This window comes from Anastrepha ludens, chromosome 5 (genome assembly GCF_028408465.1).
Source record: "Anastrepha ludens isolate Willacy chromosome 5, idAnaLude1.1, whole genome shotgun sequence".
Lineage (NCBI taxonomy): Eukaryota > Metazoa > Arthropoda > Insecta > Diptera > Tephritidae > Anastrepha > Anastrepha ludens.
The window spans coordinates 127,701,408-127,722,032 of record NC_071501.1 but is presented as its reverse complement, the minus strand read 5'-3'; the positions used below and the strand labels follow the sequence as shown (position 1 = coordinate 127,722,032).

General features: G+C 37.7%; 1 protein-coding gene across 10 annotated transcripts in view; it reads right to left on the bottom strand.

Moving 5' to 3' along the window:
* Positions 1 to 20,625, bottom strand: part of LOC128863184 (fibronectin type-III domain-containing protein 3A) — a 103,559-nt gene that overhangs the window by 11,658 nt on the left and 71,276 nt on the right. For all 10 annotated transcript variants that reach the window (XM_054102189.1, XM_054102185.1, XM_054102188.1 and 7 more), the window contains one exon: positions 10,945 to 11,126. In XM_054102189.1, the coding sequence (XP_053958164.1) occupies positions 10,945 to 11,126 (182 nt within the window). The remainder of the gene's footprint in view (positions 1 to 10,944; positions 11,127 to 20,625) is intronic.

Genomic DNA, 20,625 nt, shown 5'->3' with positions numbered 1-20,625 from the left:
GGCCGATCCCGGGGATCCCCGCATAAGGGATCTCAATTTGGAGATCCGGCAACTGGTAAATCAACATAAGCGGACCAAATGGGTAGAGCACCTGAAGACCTGTAACCTCACCTCTGGGGTGAGTAAGCTCTGGTTCACCGTTAGGTCCCTGTCGAACCCGACGAAGCACAACGACAAGGTGGCTATCACCTTCAACGGTTGCACTTCGTCGGACCTAAAGAAATGCGCGAGCTATTTTAGCCGGCTTTTCATACTGCATCCTCCGGGCGACAGAACCAAACGTCGTGCTACCAGAAGGCTGCACAAACTGACGAACGACAGTGCGCCACTTACTTTCTCCGGTGATGAGGTTCAGGGGCCATCAACAAATCGAAATCATCGAAAGCCATTGGCCCTGACGTATTAAACGCGCTGATGCTGAAGTACCTGGGACCCCTGGGAGTAGGATTCCTCACAAGGGACTTCAATCTGTCCCTGGCCACTCTCATCATCCCTGACAAGTGGAAAGCAGGGAGAGTGGTCCCACTACTGAAACCTGGGAAACCCGCCAACCAAGGGGAGTCTTATCGGCCGATAACTCTCCTTTCCCCAGTAGTGAAGACACTTGAAGCCCTCCTACTCCCACTCTACACGAAACACCTGGCCCCAGCCCCACATCAACACGGATTCCGACGAGTGCATAGCACCACCACTGCACTCACCGCCATAAACGCCCAGATAAATCGCGGGCTTAACCAGAAGAGCTCCAGCTTCCCCGTGAGACTCGTGTAACACTGGCACAATTACGTTCTGGATACTGTAGCAGGTTAAACTCCTACATATCCAGAATCGACCCCGACATACCAAACACATGTCAGGCATGTGAAGGTACCCCGCACGACACTCACCACCTCTTCACATGCCCCCTCAAACCGACTCATCTAACCGTCCTCCCTCTGGACCCAACCTGTCGAAACAGAATGTTTCCTGGGCCTATCCCTAGATGAGCTAGACGAAGACGACCGATGATATGCCTACACAGACAGGGCTACCTATGCTGTTAAAACAACAACAGCAAACCTGGTATCTATCTTCCTTGGTTGTCAGCCAGCCGCCATGTTGAGTGTGCACACTTACAGTACACTCAACATCAGTTTGTGCATATGGCGGCTTAAAAAATATTTGGAAGTGGGCAACGGTTTTTAGAGTTTCTGGTTTGTTAGCAAAACAAATTATTGTTTTTTATTTAATTTTAATAGTTTTTAAGCTTTGGGAGTATTCGGGATACCTATAAAATATAGCTTAAATTACTTGTTTTAAGCATAAGGAATCATTTGTTGGGCAATTGTGAATTAGAATGACAGAGGAAATTGAATAATATCGACCTGTAGATATTCTATATATAACTTTTCTAATTTTTGCCGTTCTTTATTAAACTCCAATCTCAACTTTCGACCGTTCTTTATTAAACTCCAATGTCAACTAAAAACTATATTCTTACAATCTACCCTAAATCCCTACTTGCGGTGTAGCTATTGAGTTTGTGTTGGTGTAGTTGCGCCGGCAGCTTTGTTTGTATGTTGGTACGAATGCATTCTCAGCTGCATTCCTCAAGCTGCCAAAAGTCACGTACGTAAATTGATGATCAGCTTGACCGCTGTAAGATTTGTTTATTTGCAAAATCCAAAAGACGGGCAGGCGTAGGAGTAAGCTGTGCGATCTAATTACGAACAGCCAGTAGCGTGGGAGTGATTCAAGGGAATCATCAAATCTCTGTTTTAGCTTTGCAAGTGTGCAATGCGCTAACTTCTCCCCCTCTTAAGACGAGCCGTCCTCGACTCGTGCCAAAATTTCCTCTACTGCCCTCTGAGCTTTTACTTTATTACTTGCTAATTTGTTTCTGCGGTGGATGAAAAAAATTGCTATTGCGATCAATAATAATGGAGGAAAAGAAAAAATCGTCCAGAACAAATTACGATGAACAGATATACCCTCCTTCAATTCGTGAATGCGAGAGATGTTGTCGATATAAATTTGGTGCAAATATGGTAGGGACAAACTCGTATGGTGTTCCAAGTAATTAATGGATACGGTTTTTGGAGGATGTGGTTGGATATAAGTCGGTTCTCTTTTTACCACGTAAGTTGTATCATTTATGGTGATAGAGTCACGAAAAAGAAGCAGATACGTTCCCCTTATTTCCAATTTTCGTTGATCAAATATTGTCGTTGGTTGCACGTTGTTAAGAATAATGATGCCCTCTTCTACTTTTTGGACTGATGGTATGTGATATGCCGATTCTGATGAACAATTAGCTGTGTTATTATTTAGCATCTGACCCAAGCAATCTGAGTGAGCCGGTTTGCACACTTTAGCTACCAGAGTGTCATTGCAGTTCTCGAGTGGTTGAAACGTATCGCTACATTTTGCCGCAAGCGTGGTCTCTAGCTTTACGATACTATTATTATGGACTACAGGATAGATTTTTAGGAATTGACAGAAATTTGTAACCTTAGGAACCTTAAGAATATAGTAAATAACATCAGAACTTTGCAAAATTTTTACCTTAGATACTAAAAGTAAATTACTTAAACTAAAGGGTAATTGTTCGGAATTGAACGCTTGATCCATCTCTTCGTCATCCAAAATAAGTGGATTTATGATATTACTTTTTGCCAACACAATGGAGAGTGCTAGTCTGTTTAGTTGGCTGATTATATGGTTATTTCTTCTTACCAAATTTTCACAGAGCAATGTTTCCTCGTCTTTTAATATCCAATCCGTTTGATTTCCGCGAAGTGTATTGATTAGGTTGGTAATTTCGTTAATTCTATTTTGTAAATCGGAGTTAATTCTAATCTGCCTATTGTTGTTTTCTATTAGTATGCTTTCCTTTGTCAAGAGCAGTTCAAAATCTTCGTGGTCCGGGGTACCGGCTATAAATTTCAGGGCGGACCCCAGAAAATCTATTGACCTTGCAATTCTCTTAGGTATTTCCAAAGTGCGAATTATGTGTAGTATTTCCTCACCTTGCTGTTTCAAAATATTTTCGTTCACTACCTGATTTTTTGATTTTGATGTGAACCATCGGCTTTCGTAAGCTATCTGGCGATAATCTGTTAGGTTGGTGGCGTGCACGAGGTAAATGAATTTATTATAAATAGCCACATTTCCCCGAGGGATGGTGATAACTTGTGAGGAGGTGTAGTCAATTAAATTGGCTCTAGTGACGAAGACTAGGGCAAGCGGCAATCTGAAATTGATTTTATCGTAAATTACTTTTATGAATTTTCCTGCCTTCTATCTGTACTGTTGTACCTAAATCTCTTTCTACTATTTTTTCCACGAACACCTTCTCAAATTTATTTCCCAATCGCTTATTTCGTCGAAGAAACACCCTTTCACCAGGCTGATATGTTTTGGTTATTCTTTTCTCATTCAATCTATTCAATACTAAATTCTGGGCTCTTATTAATTTATCTCTAATTTCCCCAAATTTCTCCGCTGGGCAGTTCTGCAAAATTTCGATTGGTTTCGAATCTACAACCGAGTGAATTGTTCTGTTGTACTTGTAAGCAGCAAGCAAAATCAGATCTTTAACCTCGCTTATCTGCTGCTGTGCCTTCACGCATCTGGCTATTTCCAAAAGGGTTGAATGAAACTTTTCGACCTGTCCGTTGCTTTCGCTATGTAAGGTGGGTACGAAAAACTGTTCTATGGAGAAATGATCGCGTAGCATGTTTCTAATTAAATTTGAAGTAAACGCTCTTTCGTTATCAGTGACAATTGTTTTAGTGTTTTGGAACATACCTAATACCTCTAATAAAGCTTCTTTTATATCAATGGTACATCTTGAAATAACAGGTTTAACAATTGCAAACTTTGAAAACCTATCAACAGCAGTTAAGAATAGCTGCTTTCCAGTAATTAAAATGTCTAAGTGGAGAATTTCTCCTGGGTGCTCAGGGATTGGAGTTTTCCCAATTTCCGGATTTGGTGGTTTTCTTTGGTATTTATTTTCCAGACAGATCTTGCAATTTGATACAGCTGACCTGAGCATTTTCCTCATGTCGGGAAAGTAGTATTCTGATAGAATTTGCTTAAAATTCTCGGACAGAGATCGATGGGCACGGGCATGCTCCGTTGCTATTGCTTCCTGTTGATCGTTCGGATTCGTTAGATCGATTACAAATTTTTCTGTATGAATAAATTTAACCCCCGGGAATGCTTCGACAAGAGGTCCCTGGATCTCTGATAGTGTCGGAAGATCGCAACAAAGAGCGTTTGTAACGCTAGGGTTTACGAGTTTCTTAAGATTATGCAACAAATTTACTATTGTGTCGTAATTTATAGTATAACGAATTTTTTTCTGAAAAATTATTTTTGTACTTTGGTGATAATGATCCCCCTTCGTCAAAATGAATTGTCTTTTGAATTGGTTTACTGGATACTGGATAGTTTTAATTGTGTTTGAGAGCGATGACTCGCTATGTGCTGTAGCATCTGTATCAGTCATATTATTCAAAAACTGACGGGACAGAGCGTCTGCTACGACGTTGTCTCTGCCGGGTTTATAAACAAATTTAGGCGAAAATTCTTCTATGAACGCACGCCATCGCTTCATTTTTGTATTAGGATTTTTGTTCGAAATAGCGAAAGTTAAAGGCTGGTGGTCTGTGAATATTACGATGTCTTTAATACCGTATAAGTAATGTCGAAGGTTTTTAAGGGCCCACACTATAGCCAAGAGCTCACGCTCGTTGGTTGCATAATTCTCCTCTGTTTTTGATAATGTTCTTGAAATCATTGTAATGGGCCGACCATTCTGGGAGAGGACCGCGCCTAAAGCGCTAGAGGAAGCGTCTGTTGTTAGTTCGAATGTTTTGTCATAATCCGGATAAAACAGCAAAACATCTTCCGATGCCAAAATGCTTTTTACCCTTTTAAATGCTTGAATGGCCTCGTCATCAAGGACTATTTTAGTGTGTTTGGACTTGTGGGATGACACATGGCCATTCTCCCCCCGAAGATACTTTGTTAATGGTTTGACGATAGACGCATAATCCCTTATAAACCTTCTATAATAACCTGACAGACCCAAGAAAGAGCGTAATGCTCGAAGTGTTTCCGGCTTCCTATAGTCGATTATGTCCTTGACCTTATTTGGACATGTTTTTATCCCCCTTCGAGAGACAATAAAGCCAAGAAACTCAACCTTATCTTTAAAGAATTTAGTCTTTTCTGCTGAAACTCGCATACCGGCCCTTTCCAACTTCCCCAGTACCTTATCGACATGTTGAATATGAGACTTTTCGTCCCTTGAAAAGATGATTATATCATCCATATAAACTTGGCAACTTTGGCCAATGTCGTCTCTCAAGACGTCATCAATAGCCCGTTGAAAGATACTGGGCGCATTTTTTAACCCGAATGGCAATCTATTAAATTCGTATTTGCCATTGTTAATGCTGAAGGCTGTTTTTTCGCGGTCCTTCTCCTCAAGGATTATCTGGTGGAATCCAGACTTTAGATCTAAAGTAGTAAAAAATCTGGAACTGCCCAGGTTTGCCAATATGGTAGAAATATCTGGTATAGGATATTTATCCGCAATCGTTTTTTCGTTTAATTTTCGAAAGTCGATTACCATGCGGAGCTTTTGTTTACCATATTCATCCAGGCCTTTTTTATTCACTACATGGACCGGAGAGTTATACGCCGAATTAATATAGATTTTCGGATAATTCCTTCTTTCAACAGTATTTCTATTTCCTTATTAATGAATCCTGCCGCCGAAACCGGGTATGGATAAGATCGGGTGTAAATTGGTTCCGAGGAAGTGGTACGAATTTTAGCTTTGACCTTAGTATTAAATGGCAAAGCGCGGTTAGGTTCGGCAAAGGCCTTAAAATTCTTTTTAATCATAGAGTCAAACTCGTTTTTCACAAGAGCTGGGACCGAGTCCTTGTCCAAATATATGGAGTTAACTTGCTCACATTTGACGTTATTTAATTTTTCCTTACCACCCTCGTAATATAAGTATCCGGATGTCGTATCAATTTTAGATTCTATCTCCTTAAGGAAATCGTATCCCACTATACCATCGAAGCCCTTTATATTAGGAAGAATGAAGAAAGTTCAGACTTTCCCCAAAACGAAAACCTTACATTTTTTTTCTATGAGATTACATCCGTTTATAGTTTTGACCGTAAACTGTCTCTCCACAGGGATAATTCCCTTTAGGAAGCTCAAATTTTTGATATAGTTTTTTGAAGTTCCTGTATCAATCAGTAACCTAAGCTCCTGCCCCTCCGACGCCTTCTTGGTAATGTAAGGTAGGAGCGACCTTATACTAAAAAATTAACCTCGTCTTCCATCGCGAAATTGGAAGCGATCTCGACATCCGAATCACTGTCACGGTCCACAGTAATTTTCTTTTGTGGATCCACCTCTGGGGTTGTCTCCAAATGGTTGGTCCGTTGCACTTTCGGCTTCCGTGAATTTACTGAATCTCCCCTTCTGTGCTCCCGTTTATTCACGTATTGATTAGCATCCCTTTTGGGGTGCCCTCCCACGGCATTTCCCTTTCTATAACTCTGGTTGGACTGTTTTGTACGTCGGAATGCGGAGGATCCGCGGTCTACATCCATTGGAGTAGGGGTGTCCTTGAGCATTTGGGGATTGCCAGGATAGTTATTGTGGTATTTTGGGCTAGTGGTAGTTGCTACGTTGTTAACCGCAAATGTTCTGGCGAAATCATAACGCATGCGGTTGTTCGCTAACTCCTGGGCAGTAGCCAGTGCAGAAGGCAAATCTTTAGGATTGGCAGAAAATAGAATGTCGCATAACGGCCGCTTTAGGCCAGAAATAAAAACTCTTAATGCGTTTTCTCTAGCTCTATCATTGAGCGCGGCGGCAAGCTGCGTATTGTTTGAATGAGTCATTATATTTTTATTTGTTATGAGTGTTAATTGCTTGTCTACCGTATCATAATATTGGCAGATTGACAAACTGCCCTGCCTCAGAACGCTGAGCTCTGTTTCCAAAACATGTAGCGGTCTTTTGTCCGCGTATGCTTTGTCCAATCTAGCTATTATAGCTTTAAAATTTAAAACAGTTGAGAAGGAAGCGAGCGTTGCATTTGCGGGGCCTACTATCTTGTTTCTAAATATCCCCATGGCAACATAATATTGCTCTGAACCCTCTTTGTAGTAGCCAATGGCGAATTCTGCTGCGGAACGCCAGGCCGGATAAGAAGCAGTATCCCCCTTAAATTCTTGTATAGATTTTATTAAATCCATATTTGTGTTGCCCCCGACCACAGTTGGATTTATTTCCACGGGAATGTAACTCTCCGCGGATGGCGGCTCTAAGCGCCGAAGAGTTTGCATCACTTCATCCAACTGGGCTTTTAATTCTTTTTTATTTTGCTCATTTTGTTGTCTTAAAATTTCTATTACCTGTTCCCTAGTTACACTCATGTTAATTTTGTTTTGCTTTTTTTTTTTTTTTTTTTTAAAAAAAGGTAAGAAAGAGCCGAAGGTATTTCGCTTTACAAAAACTTTATATAACTTTTCTTTAATTGCACTGGATCAAAACCGAACAATTACTTACAGTATTATTATTTCACGTATTGCAATCATTTCTGCCGTGCAGGTTTCCTTCGTTTCCACAAGTAGTTGATTGTATCCTTCGTTGTTAGATTCAGTTGTTCTGCCAGTTGGGTTCAGTTGTCCTGCTAGTTGGGCTCGGTTATTCTGCCAGTTGGGTTCAGTTGTCCTGCTAGTTGGGTTCAGTTGCCCCACGTTGGGCGCCACTTTTCTAATTTTTGCCGTTCTTTATTAAACTCCAATCTCAACTTTCGACCGTTCTTTATTAAACTCCAATGTCAACTAAAAACTATATTCTTACAATCTACCCTAAATCCCTACTTGCGGTGTAGCTATTGAGTTTGTGTTGGTGTAGTTGCGCCGGCAGCTTTGTTTGTATGTTGGTACGAATGCATTCTCAGCTGCATTAGTCAAGCTGCCAAAAGTCACGTACGTAAATTGATGATCAGCTTGACCGCTGTAAGATTTGTTTATTTGCAAAATCCAAAAGACGGGCAGGCGTAGGAGTAAGCTGTGCGATCTAATTACGAACAGCCAGTAGCGTGGGAGTGATTCAAGGGAATCATCAAATCTCTGTTTTAGCTTTGCAAGTGTGCAATGCGCTAACTTATATATAATATATATAATTGGCGTGTACACCCTTTTTGGGTGTTTGGTCGAGCTCTTCCTCCTATTTGTGGTGTGCGTTTTGATGTTGTTCCACAAATGGAGGGACCTACAGTTTTAAGCCGATTCCGAACGGCAGATATTTTTATGAGGAGCCGCGGGGCGACCGCTATTTGAAAAATGTTTTTCTTAATTTTGGTGTTTCACCGAGATTCGAACCGACGTTCTCTCTGTGAATTGCGAATGGTAGTCACGCACCAAGCCATTCGGCTACGGCGCCCGCCGCTAGATATTCTATACCAATAATAATTTTCAAAACGTTTGCGGTACATATACATATTGAATTATATAATTTAATTATTAAATAATTTTCGTGCATCTTAACTTTTATACCTTTGTATTTTTATTGGTCTCTATGTCAGAAGACATTTCATTTGACGAATCTCATCTACAAATGTTTGTATTCCGTTTGTGACATCTAACTTTAATTGGAATTCTGATCTTTATCAAACTCAACGCTTTATTATCCCACTGGTAATTGCAATAAGTCATCAAATTAAAAATACGTTATTGGAACTTACTCAATAATTAAGCTACAACTTTATATATGGATGCGCTGATAAAAATGTATATATAGAGGCAGCTTCTGTAATCCGAGCTAAAGAGAATAGGATATAAAAATGAATCTAAATACTGTAATTTCAGAATACTGGAAAATGTCAATTTGACCCAAAAACCAAAAAATTATATTTAAGTAATAAAAAACGAAAAGTAAGAGACGTTTGTATATTTATAGTGTTTTTCAGGTAGAAGTCTTTGCGATCCTGCACGCATGTAAAATATTTAGAGAACGTGGGAACGAGGGAAATATTACAATAATATATTTTCCGATAGCCAAGCCACGATCAAGGCTCGGTGCAGACGCCATGATGCAGATCAAATCTCTTGGTTGTGCAGGTAACATTTCTCTGACCTCGGTTCCAGGACATAGGAGCATAGAGGGAAATTAAATTGCTGATTAGCTTGCCAGGAAGGGTATTGAATTGGCCTTAGAGACCTTCTATCCGGTCATCGGCATCCCCCTGACAGTTGTTAAAGGGGAACTGCACAAAATATTTCTCAGGAAAGCGCAGAAAAGATGGAGCTCCATTTCTTCATGAGCTATTTCGAAAACCCTTTGGCACAAAAACAATATACCGAGGACTTTGAAAGTCTTGGGGACTCCACGTCATTCAATTTCCAAACTCGTAGCTGTGTTTAACGGACGATCGGCGCACACGCAGAAAAGCTAGGTTTACCATTAAACCCCCATTGCAGAAGCTGCGGGACCTTTCAGAGAAGGCGACTATTCAGCACTTTCTCTGTAAATTCCCAGGTTTGGCAGCTAGACGAGTAAGTTGACTGGGAGCTCCTTTCTTCGACAGCCTGGAGAAGTACGGCAACCTAAATCCCATCAATCTTCTCCATTATAGCTCAACAGTTCTGGCTGGTTGTAGATATCTGCCTGTTGGAGGTCTCTCTCTAAATCGTCGGCTATGTAAATAATGTGTATCTGGAGTTTCCATTTGAAGGATTTATTCATTTGATTCAAGTATTTAAAAATATTTTGCAAATTGCACCCATTTCAAATCATACGATTTGCAGAGGATGGCTATACACTTTATTCATTTCTCATGTTGGTGTATGTTGGTCAATGGTGTATGGCTTTATCGGCTAATATATCTTTATATAATGGTTTGACGAAAATTAAAAACCGGTAATATTTCTTTCGTCCAGACTTTTGACCTACGAATGTCCGTTCTGTGATTTTAATAGATTATGGTAAAGTTCTTAATAGTGTTATTTATCATCAAACCATTATTTTAGGAGATGCTAGTCGATAAAATTATATACAATTTTTTGTAAACTTTTATTCCTTTTGTATTTGTGTGTTACTGAAAGTTTTATTGCATTGGCTTTTTGGAAGCTGCATACATACGTGTTCTTGTAAAATTTTATGTGTTAGGTTGAATTCAACTGCTATCGAATTGTGACCACTTCTGATTTTTCCTCAAAAATAGACCCTTGCAGTTATATTTATAAATACTGTATTTGGCCAAAGTAACTCCTCTTTCTTTAATTCCATTTTGGGTATAAAATTACATTAGACGGTGGGTACGACCAATACTTCGAGATTGGGACTCACATTCATTTAGGACAACTTGGATAATTAGATTATTAGCCTCTCCTCTACTCTTTCAAGCTTTTATCGAAAGATAAGGATGCATTTTAATTAACTCAATTAATTTAAATTCCATTTGTCTTCTGCATTTAATTTGATATAATAAAAACACCATGGATATAAATTTGCGTGCAAAATTGTTCTTTAAACAGTTGCAATTTTTGCCGCGCTTGCCGTACGGCAAAAGTAAAAAGTTGCCAGATTTGTGCATTCCGTTATGGCGTACGGTACCTATGTGGCGCCCTCGACTCAAATAAACATAATCTATTTTGCTGTCAGTTAAATTCGTTGCCGCAACGGGCGGAACGGACCCTTTGTGACAGGCCTATCAATTGCTTACTCTGGTTAGATTGAAATTTGGTATAATTTGATTGCTAATTGTCGTTAGGGGTAGAATAAGTATGTAAACATTTCAAATATCGGAACGGAATAATCTGAAAAAGAATGATACCGTCCTAGTTTTAATGCAATAGAAGTATCTACAGGAGTTTTCTATCATAATAATAATAAATTTTTTATCATGAAACTTACGAAAGGGGCATGAATATGTCCTTGGCTGGCATGGAGCTGTTGATATTGAGGGGATAATACGACATGCGCAAAAGTTCCGCTCTCGTTGACATATTGTTGCATCACCTGACCTTGAGGTACTTGTACTGGCACTGGGATTGGTGCGGGTCTATTTTGTGAAACCATTTGCACCGCTGTTGGACCTGTAAGTAAATGAGAAACCAAATTATATTTAATTTTATTCTTTCAACGTAATGGTTCTAGTTTCAGCTATATAAATAAATACAAGTAATTGCATACAAATCCGGTTGCCGTAGCCGATTACTATGGAAGACTTTAGAAATTAGAAGGAAGTTTACAGTAATATATAAAAGTTTTACTTAAATTTATTTAAGTAATTCCATAATTTATTTATGGAATATGGTAACAAAGGCCTTAGGCTAATAAATCTACCAGCTTTTGCATACTTCTTCAAATACGGCAATAAAAAAAAAAATAAATAATTGACGCATACACTTCTGTTAGGTGTTTGGCCGAGCTCCTCCTCGTATTTGTGGTGTGCGTCTTGATGTTGTTCCACAAATGGAGGGACCTACAGTTTCAAGCCGACTCCGAACGGCAGATATTTTTATGAGGAGCTTTTTCATGGCAGAAATACACTCGGAGGTTTGCCATTGCCTGCCGAGGGGCGACCGCTATTAGAAAAATGTTTTTATTAATTTTGTTTTCACCGAGATTCGAACCAACGACCTCTCTGTGAATTCCGAATGGTAATCACGCTCCAACCCATTCCGCTACGGCGGCAATACTTTGTAGTAAAACAACAAAACAACACAAGCGCTAGTGTAACGCTATATTTTGCGTACATTTTACATTTATTTGTTTTATGTAATATTATTTTAAAATTTTTATAGAAAATCTCATAAAATCTGTGCTTACAAACGAAACAAAGCCACTGTTAAGATACATTTTTTGTGCGTTTTTTATAAACAGCAGCAGTACTCAACTTTTCTAGCACCCTAAATCTAATGTATTTTTCACATCTCATTTTTGCTAAAAATAATAAATCCTATTCAAGTAAGTCTATATAAGCACGCTTTAATTAAAATGGTACTTTATTTTAGTCACATCGATTGAGGGTATTTTTTTATTCCTAAGTCGACTTCAGATTTGAAGTTATAAAAAGCTGGTACTAGACAAGTCACAAAACGTGAAATAAAAAAAATATATACAATGTTGTAGCTTTTAAATAAAACGTTAACATTCTGAGAATAATTTAAGGGACACCTGCGGTATTCAGTGATTGATTCAGTGAAAACTGTTCTAAAGACTTATCAAGGGTATGAAGGGAATGCGTAGTTTAAAAAAAATCTTTGCTTGTCGATTTTCCCGACATACTAGTAGGTGTTACTTCAGCACCCCTTTACCAAGCGCTGTAATCTTCTCAAACACATATTGTATTCAAAATAGGCTAAGTTTCTTTGAAATCTACAGGCAACAAACCCTTTTAAATTTAATTAGATCTACTCTCTTTCAAAGAGACTCTTAAAAGTTTAAATGAATTAAACTATGGGCATACATAGCGTTAGTTTAATACTGGACGGCCCTTTATATATTAATATTTTTCAGTTAATAACTCAGTTTTGTTTTTGTAATTTGGCATTTTTATTAGGGATTGATCTAACGAAGTCTAAACAAATCTTGGGTATTTTCATAGTAAGGAAACGATAAATAGAAACCACAGCTTTTATGAATACAGGGAACGAAAATTATTGGCACGTGGAAAAGCTGGATATTTTATATGTCAAGTCCTACATAAAATATGAAAAAGCGGAACAATAACATCAGCACTGCGACATATGATAGTTTGTGTCTACCTCTTCAAAAGTAATAATATGAGTACATACCACAAGTGCATTTTGTAGTTGAAACCGACTGTCTGCGCTCAAGTGCCCATTCTTGGCCGCAAAACAGCATTAGTTACCTAAGTCGCTGTCGTCATCATTTGAAGATGGGCAAAGAAAATCTCGACGGGATGAGGCTTAAGGAGGTAGAAAAGTAGCAGGCGAGACGGCGAGACACCTTTAGCCGGAGAGTGAAGTCAAGCGCTCATTTAAATTTAATGAAGTGTAAGTGAAGTTGTATGAAAGCATGAACCCCGATTGACGGTGTACGATATACGACATGCTACATAAATATTCATGTATGAATGACACATTGAATGCATAAATAAGAAATGAAAGCAACAGAAAAACTAGCGAACAGAGTGATTAAAACAATAGCACTTGCTTGGGGCTCTTACCCATAAGGGATGGGATTTACTTCGTCTTCTTTGCGTGTTATTTATGAATAAATGTAATGGCATGATGAGTCACTGCGACTGACATAGACAAGTATAACAAGAACAAACTCGTTTTATTAATTATTTTAATTTTGTAATAATCTAAACACATTACGTTTGTATAACTTCTGTTCCAAAATCAACCTTACCTTTTAAAAATAAAAACAGCTTATGGCTACCACCTTTTAAACATTTCTTTAATTGAATTTGAATACGTTTGAGGTTTTTATCTTAATAACTTCATTTTTACCTGACTTTTATATTAATCTTTTTAAATTTTTGACCGAAGTGCATCAGAAGCTTAAAAAGCATTTTATGAAGATTGTTTAACCCATTTCCAAATTTACAAGAGACGTAAGCGACTCCAATCGTGTTGAGAAAAGCGTCGATGAAATGTCAAGCTGTTCACACACTTCATTAAAAATAATTAGAAACCGTATGAGAAAATACGGTTGTCATAAACCGTTCGAGGCCATTCCAGCCCCTACGACTTCCATTCTAGAACTAAAACAGAATTTCGTATCGAGAATAAATACACTGATTAACAAAAATATTTACTACAAAGATTTTCTGTTATATTAGTGAAAAGGTATTTTTTTAGAATAGAGAGCGTATTGGAGTAAATTTTGATTCATTTGGTAGGACGTTATGGTCAGCAATAACCCACAAGTCGAAAGATCTGTTCTTTCATGGGCATTACTTTTCAATCATTAAGACAGTTTAATTTTATTACCCTACTAAAAGCTTTCCCTGCTTTCTTTAGACCATAAACTACTTCTATTCTTCTATCAGCTCAACTACAGCGCTTAAAATTTTTAAACATAACTCAAATTACTATACTTAATTACCTTTATTGTTTATAGTTCAATCGCTGCAATTCAACTGCAAAAGTATATATACTTCTACCAGTACCAACACACTGTGGTCGTGTGACGTCATTATGCAAGAACAGGAACATCCGATTGCCATCGTCAGTAACTAGGAAAAATAATACGTCAACAATATTGTGGAATTCGAAGTCATTTGAAATTTCCACATCGTTAGCAAAGAATATATCGCCTGAATGCTTGCGACGAAACTTGGTAACTAACGGTCTAACACCCTCGCCAAAAGCGGAAGCCTTAGTAAAGCTTGTCTGCTTGGCATGCAGTCAGCCCATCAGCCATTTTGTAAACGAATCAAGTTAGCCAATTAAAACAATGCTGAACCATTGAATAAGAAGTCTGCCAGCAAGTACTCATTCACTGACTGAAAATGTGCTTCTGACTATTTTTTGCCGGCAACACACCGTTCGCTGTGTCACTTAATCCCAACTACTTATTCATCCATTTTTGTATCCCTATTCACTGGTCTTAGAACTGTGTAATTAAAACATCAGCAGCGCCTCACTTAACGAGATCTGTTTATGTACACATACGAGTATGCACACTTTCACAGGCGATGATTTGTCGAGCTTTAAAAGAGATCCAAAATGAAGCATATTTTTTCTCTAGAACTGCATATTTCAAAGAAGAACTAGGTCTAGGAATTATTTCATTACAACAATAAATAAAAATATATTTCGTATTCTAACACTAAAGTAAAGCGCGGACTGATTTTAATCCTAAATAGTGTCTAAAGCTATTACTGAGGTATTAATCAAGCAATCACATTTAGGCAACCCTACAGTGCAAAAAATAAAAAAAAACGTTAAAAAGAATTCCAGTAATAGTACACAAATAAGAAAATTTTAAGTAAAATTTAAATCTGGAATCAAATTACGTCACCCGTAAACTGGTTATTTAAAAGCGTGTATTCGGATTACAGCATTCATAGGCAACCACAGTTGTAGCTTAATTTTAGTAAGTTTTTATCGATATACATACATGCATTTGCCCAAAAATTGACGTGGCACTACTCAATTCTCCTTTGAAAATTACCGCTATATGGGAGATGGACGTTGTTTCAGACCGATGTCGGTCATTTTCAATATAATCCCAAATACCAAGGTAGGTCTAAGAGTTATGTGGGGACCAAGTTTCGGATCTGTCACAGTCTGCCTAATGGAAGCGTGACCGGCAAAAATCAAGCTTATAAGAGTTCCGTTATCCAAAAAATTTAAATGCTCCTAAGTAGGCGTTTTGAAATTTGTGAGTTTTGTGTGAAATTTAGAAAGCGTAGGTTGTATTTACAAACTTAATTCGGCGTATGGAAAACGATTTGAAACAATGCTCCTATGCTTGTGTTCAAAAATATTTGAAGAAGTTGAAAACGCTCATAAATAAATACCGAAGGTAAAAAGCAGATAAATAAGAAAAATATACAGTTGAGCACACTTCTTGCAATTTTCCAGCCTTAGCTGAAATAAGAGCAGGTTTTCTAGGTAGATAATTTTAAAAAAAAAATTACCTATTTCGTAGTTCAATAAAAAAAAATTAACTATGCACTATGAAGTTTCACCAAAAATTAAACATTTTAGAAATATAATAACCAAATAACAAAATGCAATACTGGTTTTTGACAGATTCGGATGAAATTTTCTACGTTTTTATGAACTCTATATGTGGAGATATGATAGCTTAAAAATTTCCGACTGAGCACTGTTTAAATTTGCTGTGTTAGGATCGAATCATTAAATAAATAAAATAAAAATAAAATAAATGTAATATATAAATATGTGCAGCCTCGGTAGCTTAGCGTAGCCTGTCATCCCAGAGGTTGTGGGTTCGAATCGCACCTAAAGAACGGTCATCGCACTTTTCGTAATTTTCCTACTTTCCCTGTTTCTAAAAAATACAAAAAAAAAACAAAATCTCATTGCTCAACCCGAAAAACTTATCCTTTCCATCCTTACTCCCGCACAATAGCCAGCGCATTATTTGCATTGTGGTTGCTTAAACAAGCAAAAACACACAGCTACACATTGCATCAGTGGCGCCAGCAAGGGGAAGTGTACAACCGCGGTAATAGCGCAGACACACTAAATTCAGCGAAGTCCTCAACCATCTGTGCGATCCTTCTAGCGGAAAAATGTGAAACACAGATGGCGCTCCAAGCAGTAAGAAGGCGTTGTTCCTAAGCAACGACAGGTGGGCATCCCCACTATTTAGGACTGGTAGCGGCAGGCTAATCACCTACCCTGTCAGAAATCAAAATATAGTAACGAAACAAACGCAAGACGGAGTCTTGTCGAGGCGCTATGCTGCCGAGAGGAGTGAACAATGAAAAAGAAAATATATATATACATATAAATATGTACAATTTTTCTTAGTGGTGTTAATTAGTAATGATTGGCAATTGAACCAGAATTAGAATAAATAATAGGTAGAGTAATAAAAGCAGGAAGAAGTAATTTTAAAATTAAGTGTTTGCGCTTATTCGTAAACTTTTGGATATACATACATTATCAAGCAAATGTCAATTTCATCAATATTTAACAACGCTAATACAAAAATTCATAATATAATATATACGTAAGTATGTAGAAATGTCTACTCGTATTCAGTGTAGTCGCTTTGTGCTGCTACGAGGTGATCTGTGATTTAAATGTTTTCTTCATCAATTCTCTCGTTTTTTACGTACATTTACACTAACACATATCGACAAAGTTCAAAAACCTGTAACTGGGTGATGAACGCGTCAAATCTGGTACGCAATGAGTGGATATACATATGTATGTATGAGTAGAAAATGAAGAGGTCTCAGCCTTTAAGCTCCAAACACAACATGCTGTATACTAGTGCCTATGTATGTATGTATGTACCATATGTTGAGTACTGAAGTTGTCATTCGTAGCTATAAAGTATATTAAAATTTGTATGAACATTGATGGGTTTTTGCTCCGGGGGTAAAACGCGCTAAAGTTGTTGATATGATGTTTTGAAGAAAAACACTTACATACCGTACATAAAAAATTGAAGTATTTAGAAGTGTAAGGAAGTGAAAAAACATGTATTTGTACAATTCAACAATACGTTTTATAGCATTCGAAGGCATTTTTATAAAGTGCCTTAACATCGACCACCATTCATGTAATAATATTACTTAATACTTACTCTACAGCACCGCACACACAAATAAGCCTTCACCCAAAGAAGGCTGCAAACACCAATTTTCCCATACATACATACATATGTACTTGTGTATGTAACAATAATTCTACTAACCAGTTACTAACTTTTTTCTAGGGATTGAAAAGTTTTATGTACAATTGCATATTTCTGATCCTTAATTCCACATCAAACAAACAACTCTAGTCGGATGAAGATGACTACGAATAATTCATTTTAGTGGTTAATCATTAATCACAACTAAAAAAATGTGATTGAGTATTGCGTCCTGTCGCAGATACTTCTATTAACTTCTACTATTTTTATTTAGTAAACCATAAAAATGTAGTAATCACAAGAGTATTATAATTTTGTTCAAATATGGAATATTTCCAAAATCTTAACGCAGGTGATTATACAATACATACACACATTTACATAATATTAAATAGCTATATTTTGGCGCTTGTATGTCAAAGGGACATAAAGTTTTTAGCTGCTTCCGAATAACAAATGGTTTTTATGGCAGAAATTCGGCCGGTCTACTATTGCCTACCTAAAAATGTTCTCTAAATTTTTTGGATAAAAATGTACGTGCCGCAATCAGACTGAGGGCTCAGCGCAAAGCTCCCCATCAAACTCATGTGCAGGCTACCAGACCACTGCAATCAAACAAGCACCTAGTTGGTTTTACATTTGTGTAATTACTGTAAGGGAAGTAAATATTTACTCCGATAGTCAAGCAGCAATCAGAGCCCTCTAAACAGGCCGCACAATTCTTGACTTATCTTTCGATCGATTCCGAATTCTTTAATATTACACTCATTTGGATACCTGGTCACAAGGGCATTACAGGAAACTGCAGCCAGATCAGCTAGTTAGACAGGCTTTCCCCGCTAAATCAGAAAATTGGGATCCCTTGGCTGTCTGCGGTGTACTACAAGGAAGTTGGCCTTGCGTCAACTCAAACACTTGCAAAATCGCGAGATCGTTTTGATCACATGTGGATAGAAGGCGCTCGAGGGAACTTCTAAGGTTAACAAAGTCTAACAATAATACATAACCTAATTCCTTATTTGGGATTTAGTTGCAAAACATGATGGACAGTGAGATTTGGGTATAATTATCAAGTATCCAGCAATCACTTTTGAGCGAAACATATTTACACTTAATTTATAGTATGCAATTTTTGGCTTGTGAAACATAATCTTCGTGTTTCATACTCTGATATTTACATGCATAGCAAGAATGCTATATTAGTACGAGTAAAGTTAGCCACAGAAGCATTTAAATAGCAAATGCAAATAGGTATATTTATTTTCGTACAGTACATGAGGATGTACGAGTATAAATGTAAATATGTGTGTGCTTGACACGGGAATACATACAATAAACATAAAGTTAAGTCGCGAATCTTTTATTCATTTTCCCCCACTATGCCTTGTTTATTTTCTTTATTCAAGGACGTTTATATACTACCACAGACTTAGCTACAATCGAATCCCTGCCAGCTGAAAGCCTTTATATGTGTTTACATTGGGAAAACACGAGACTTAAAAATTGTTACCGAGCTGTTTTCGTTATATTCAGGTTTTCGCTGAATCATCCACCAATTTCCAGCCTCTTTTAATCGGCTTAAGCCTTTGTCTACCGTAAAAAACCAAGCATTACTTGCCGTTCGGATGGTACTTTCCGCTAGAAAATGTGTATTAGCACCAATTATTTCAGAAAAATAATATTACAGTAGTCAAAGTGACAGAATTATAGAGTTTAAAAGCATTAGATATTGGCACGGTAAAATCTCATTCGGCCTCATTGGATCCGGCCGATAGACGAAGGGTTACGCCGTTGCGCGCTAATACGGCAACGCTCCTTCCATTAAGTTGGTAACCGACTTCATATCATCGAGCATATGTATGTAGTCAACGGAGGAAACGTGAACACTGCAATATGAATAAATTAAAAGCTCATTTGTTGACGACCATTTCTATAAAATGGAAGACCGACTATTGAAGACTATATATAATATATAATTGGCGCTTACACCATTTATTGGATGTTTGGATGAGCTCCTCCTCCTATTTGTGGAGTGTGCCTTGATGCCATTCCACAAATGGAGGGACATACATTTTTAAGCTTATGAAAGGCAAATGGGTTTTTATGAGGAGATTTTTCATGAAAAGAAAATCTTACGAAAATTCTCGGTTAAAAAAAGAATGAAAAAGCTCCAAAACTGCTACTAGCCAGGATTTGGCTAGAGACTTCTCCGGATTAAATATTCGAATTTTCCGCACTTTGGTCTGTATTTATATTTAGAAAGTACTGCACTATAGAAGTAAAATTGCAGCGGCAGTTTTCAGCCGTGGAAGAGTTCTGGCATTTTCGATTCGCTTTTATTCATTTATGGTATATTCTCACCTATCCTTTTAGTTGTTTAATCGTGTTATTCGTAGTCCTCCATATGATACTCTCTTCATCGATTTCGGCTTATTTTTTTGTTTAGTTACTTGTATTTGCATTATTTGAGGCTGACCTTGCGGATATGGATTGTTTGAGAAAGTGTTGTTCGCAAAGCAATTTAGACGCCATAAAGTAGGCGGCAAATGGCAACTTTAGACAAAGTAACAAAATCAACATAAATTTCTTGTTTAGTACATCCAATATTACTGCTGTCGGCAACGCCGGCGACGTCGCTTGTATCTGCAAATAAGATCTCATCAACCGTTGCTTGGCAACATATTCTAAACTTCAACAATGTAGTGGCAGTATGGGGTATTCAGGGCGCATGATTTACAAGTATTCCACTCATAAAGATGTTCGGCGGCAGTAGTAGTAAACTGCAGAATGTTCCATAAAGCGCAAGGTTTGCTTTTGTTCAAGTTTTGCACAATAATTCTATTCATACATCAATGCGGGTTAATTCTGATAGAAAAATAATAATCTATTCCAAGTACGCTTGGTCTAGCTTGGCCACTTTTATGACTTTCACGTAGTTTAACACTTAACGCGTTGGCAGTGGAAGAAGGGTATATGAGATTTTATAACTACAATGATGCATTTCTTTCACTACATCAGCATACAAACTTACATTTAAAGTTGTGGGACTCATCGAGTTTCTCGCAAACATAGTTTATGGATTGATACGAGTATATCACTAAATGGACGTGCCTTATAGGCAGCCTCCTTTCTTTCCGCGACAACCTTTTATTATATTTATTCCTTGTCGAAGCAATTGCTTTTTCAGGCTCGCCGAAATCCGATTTTTTCTTCGGCGGTGGTACGCAGAGAAAGAGCTTTTTTATATATCAAAATGCGAAACTTTTTAAGTTGGTG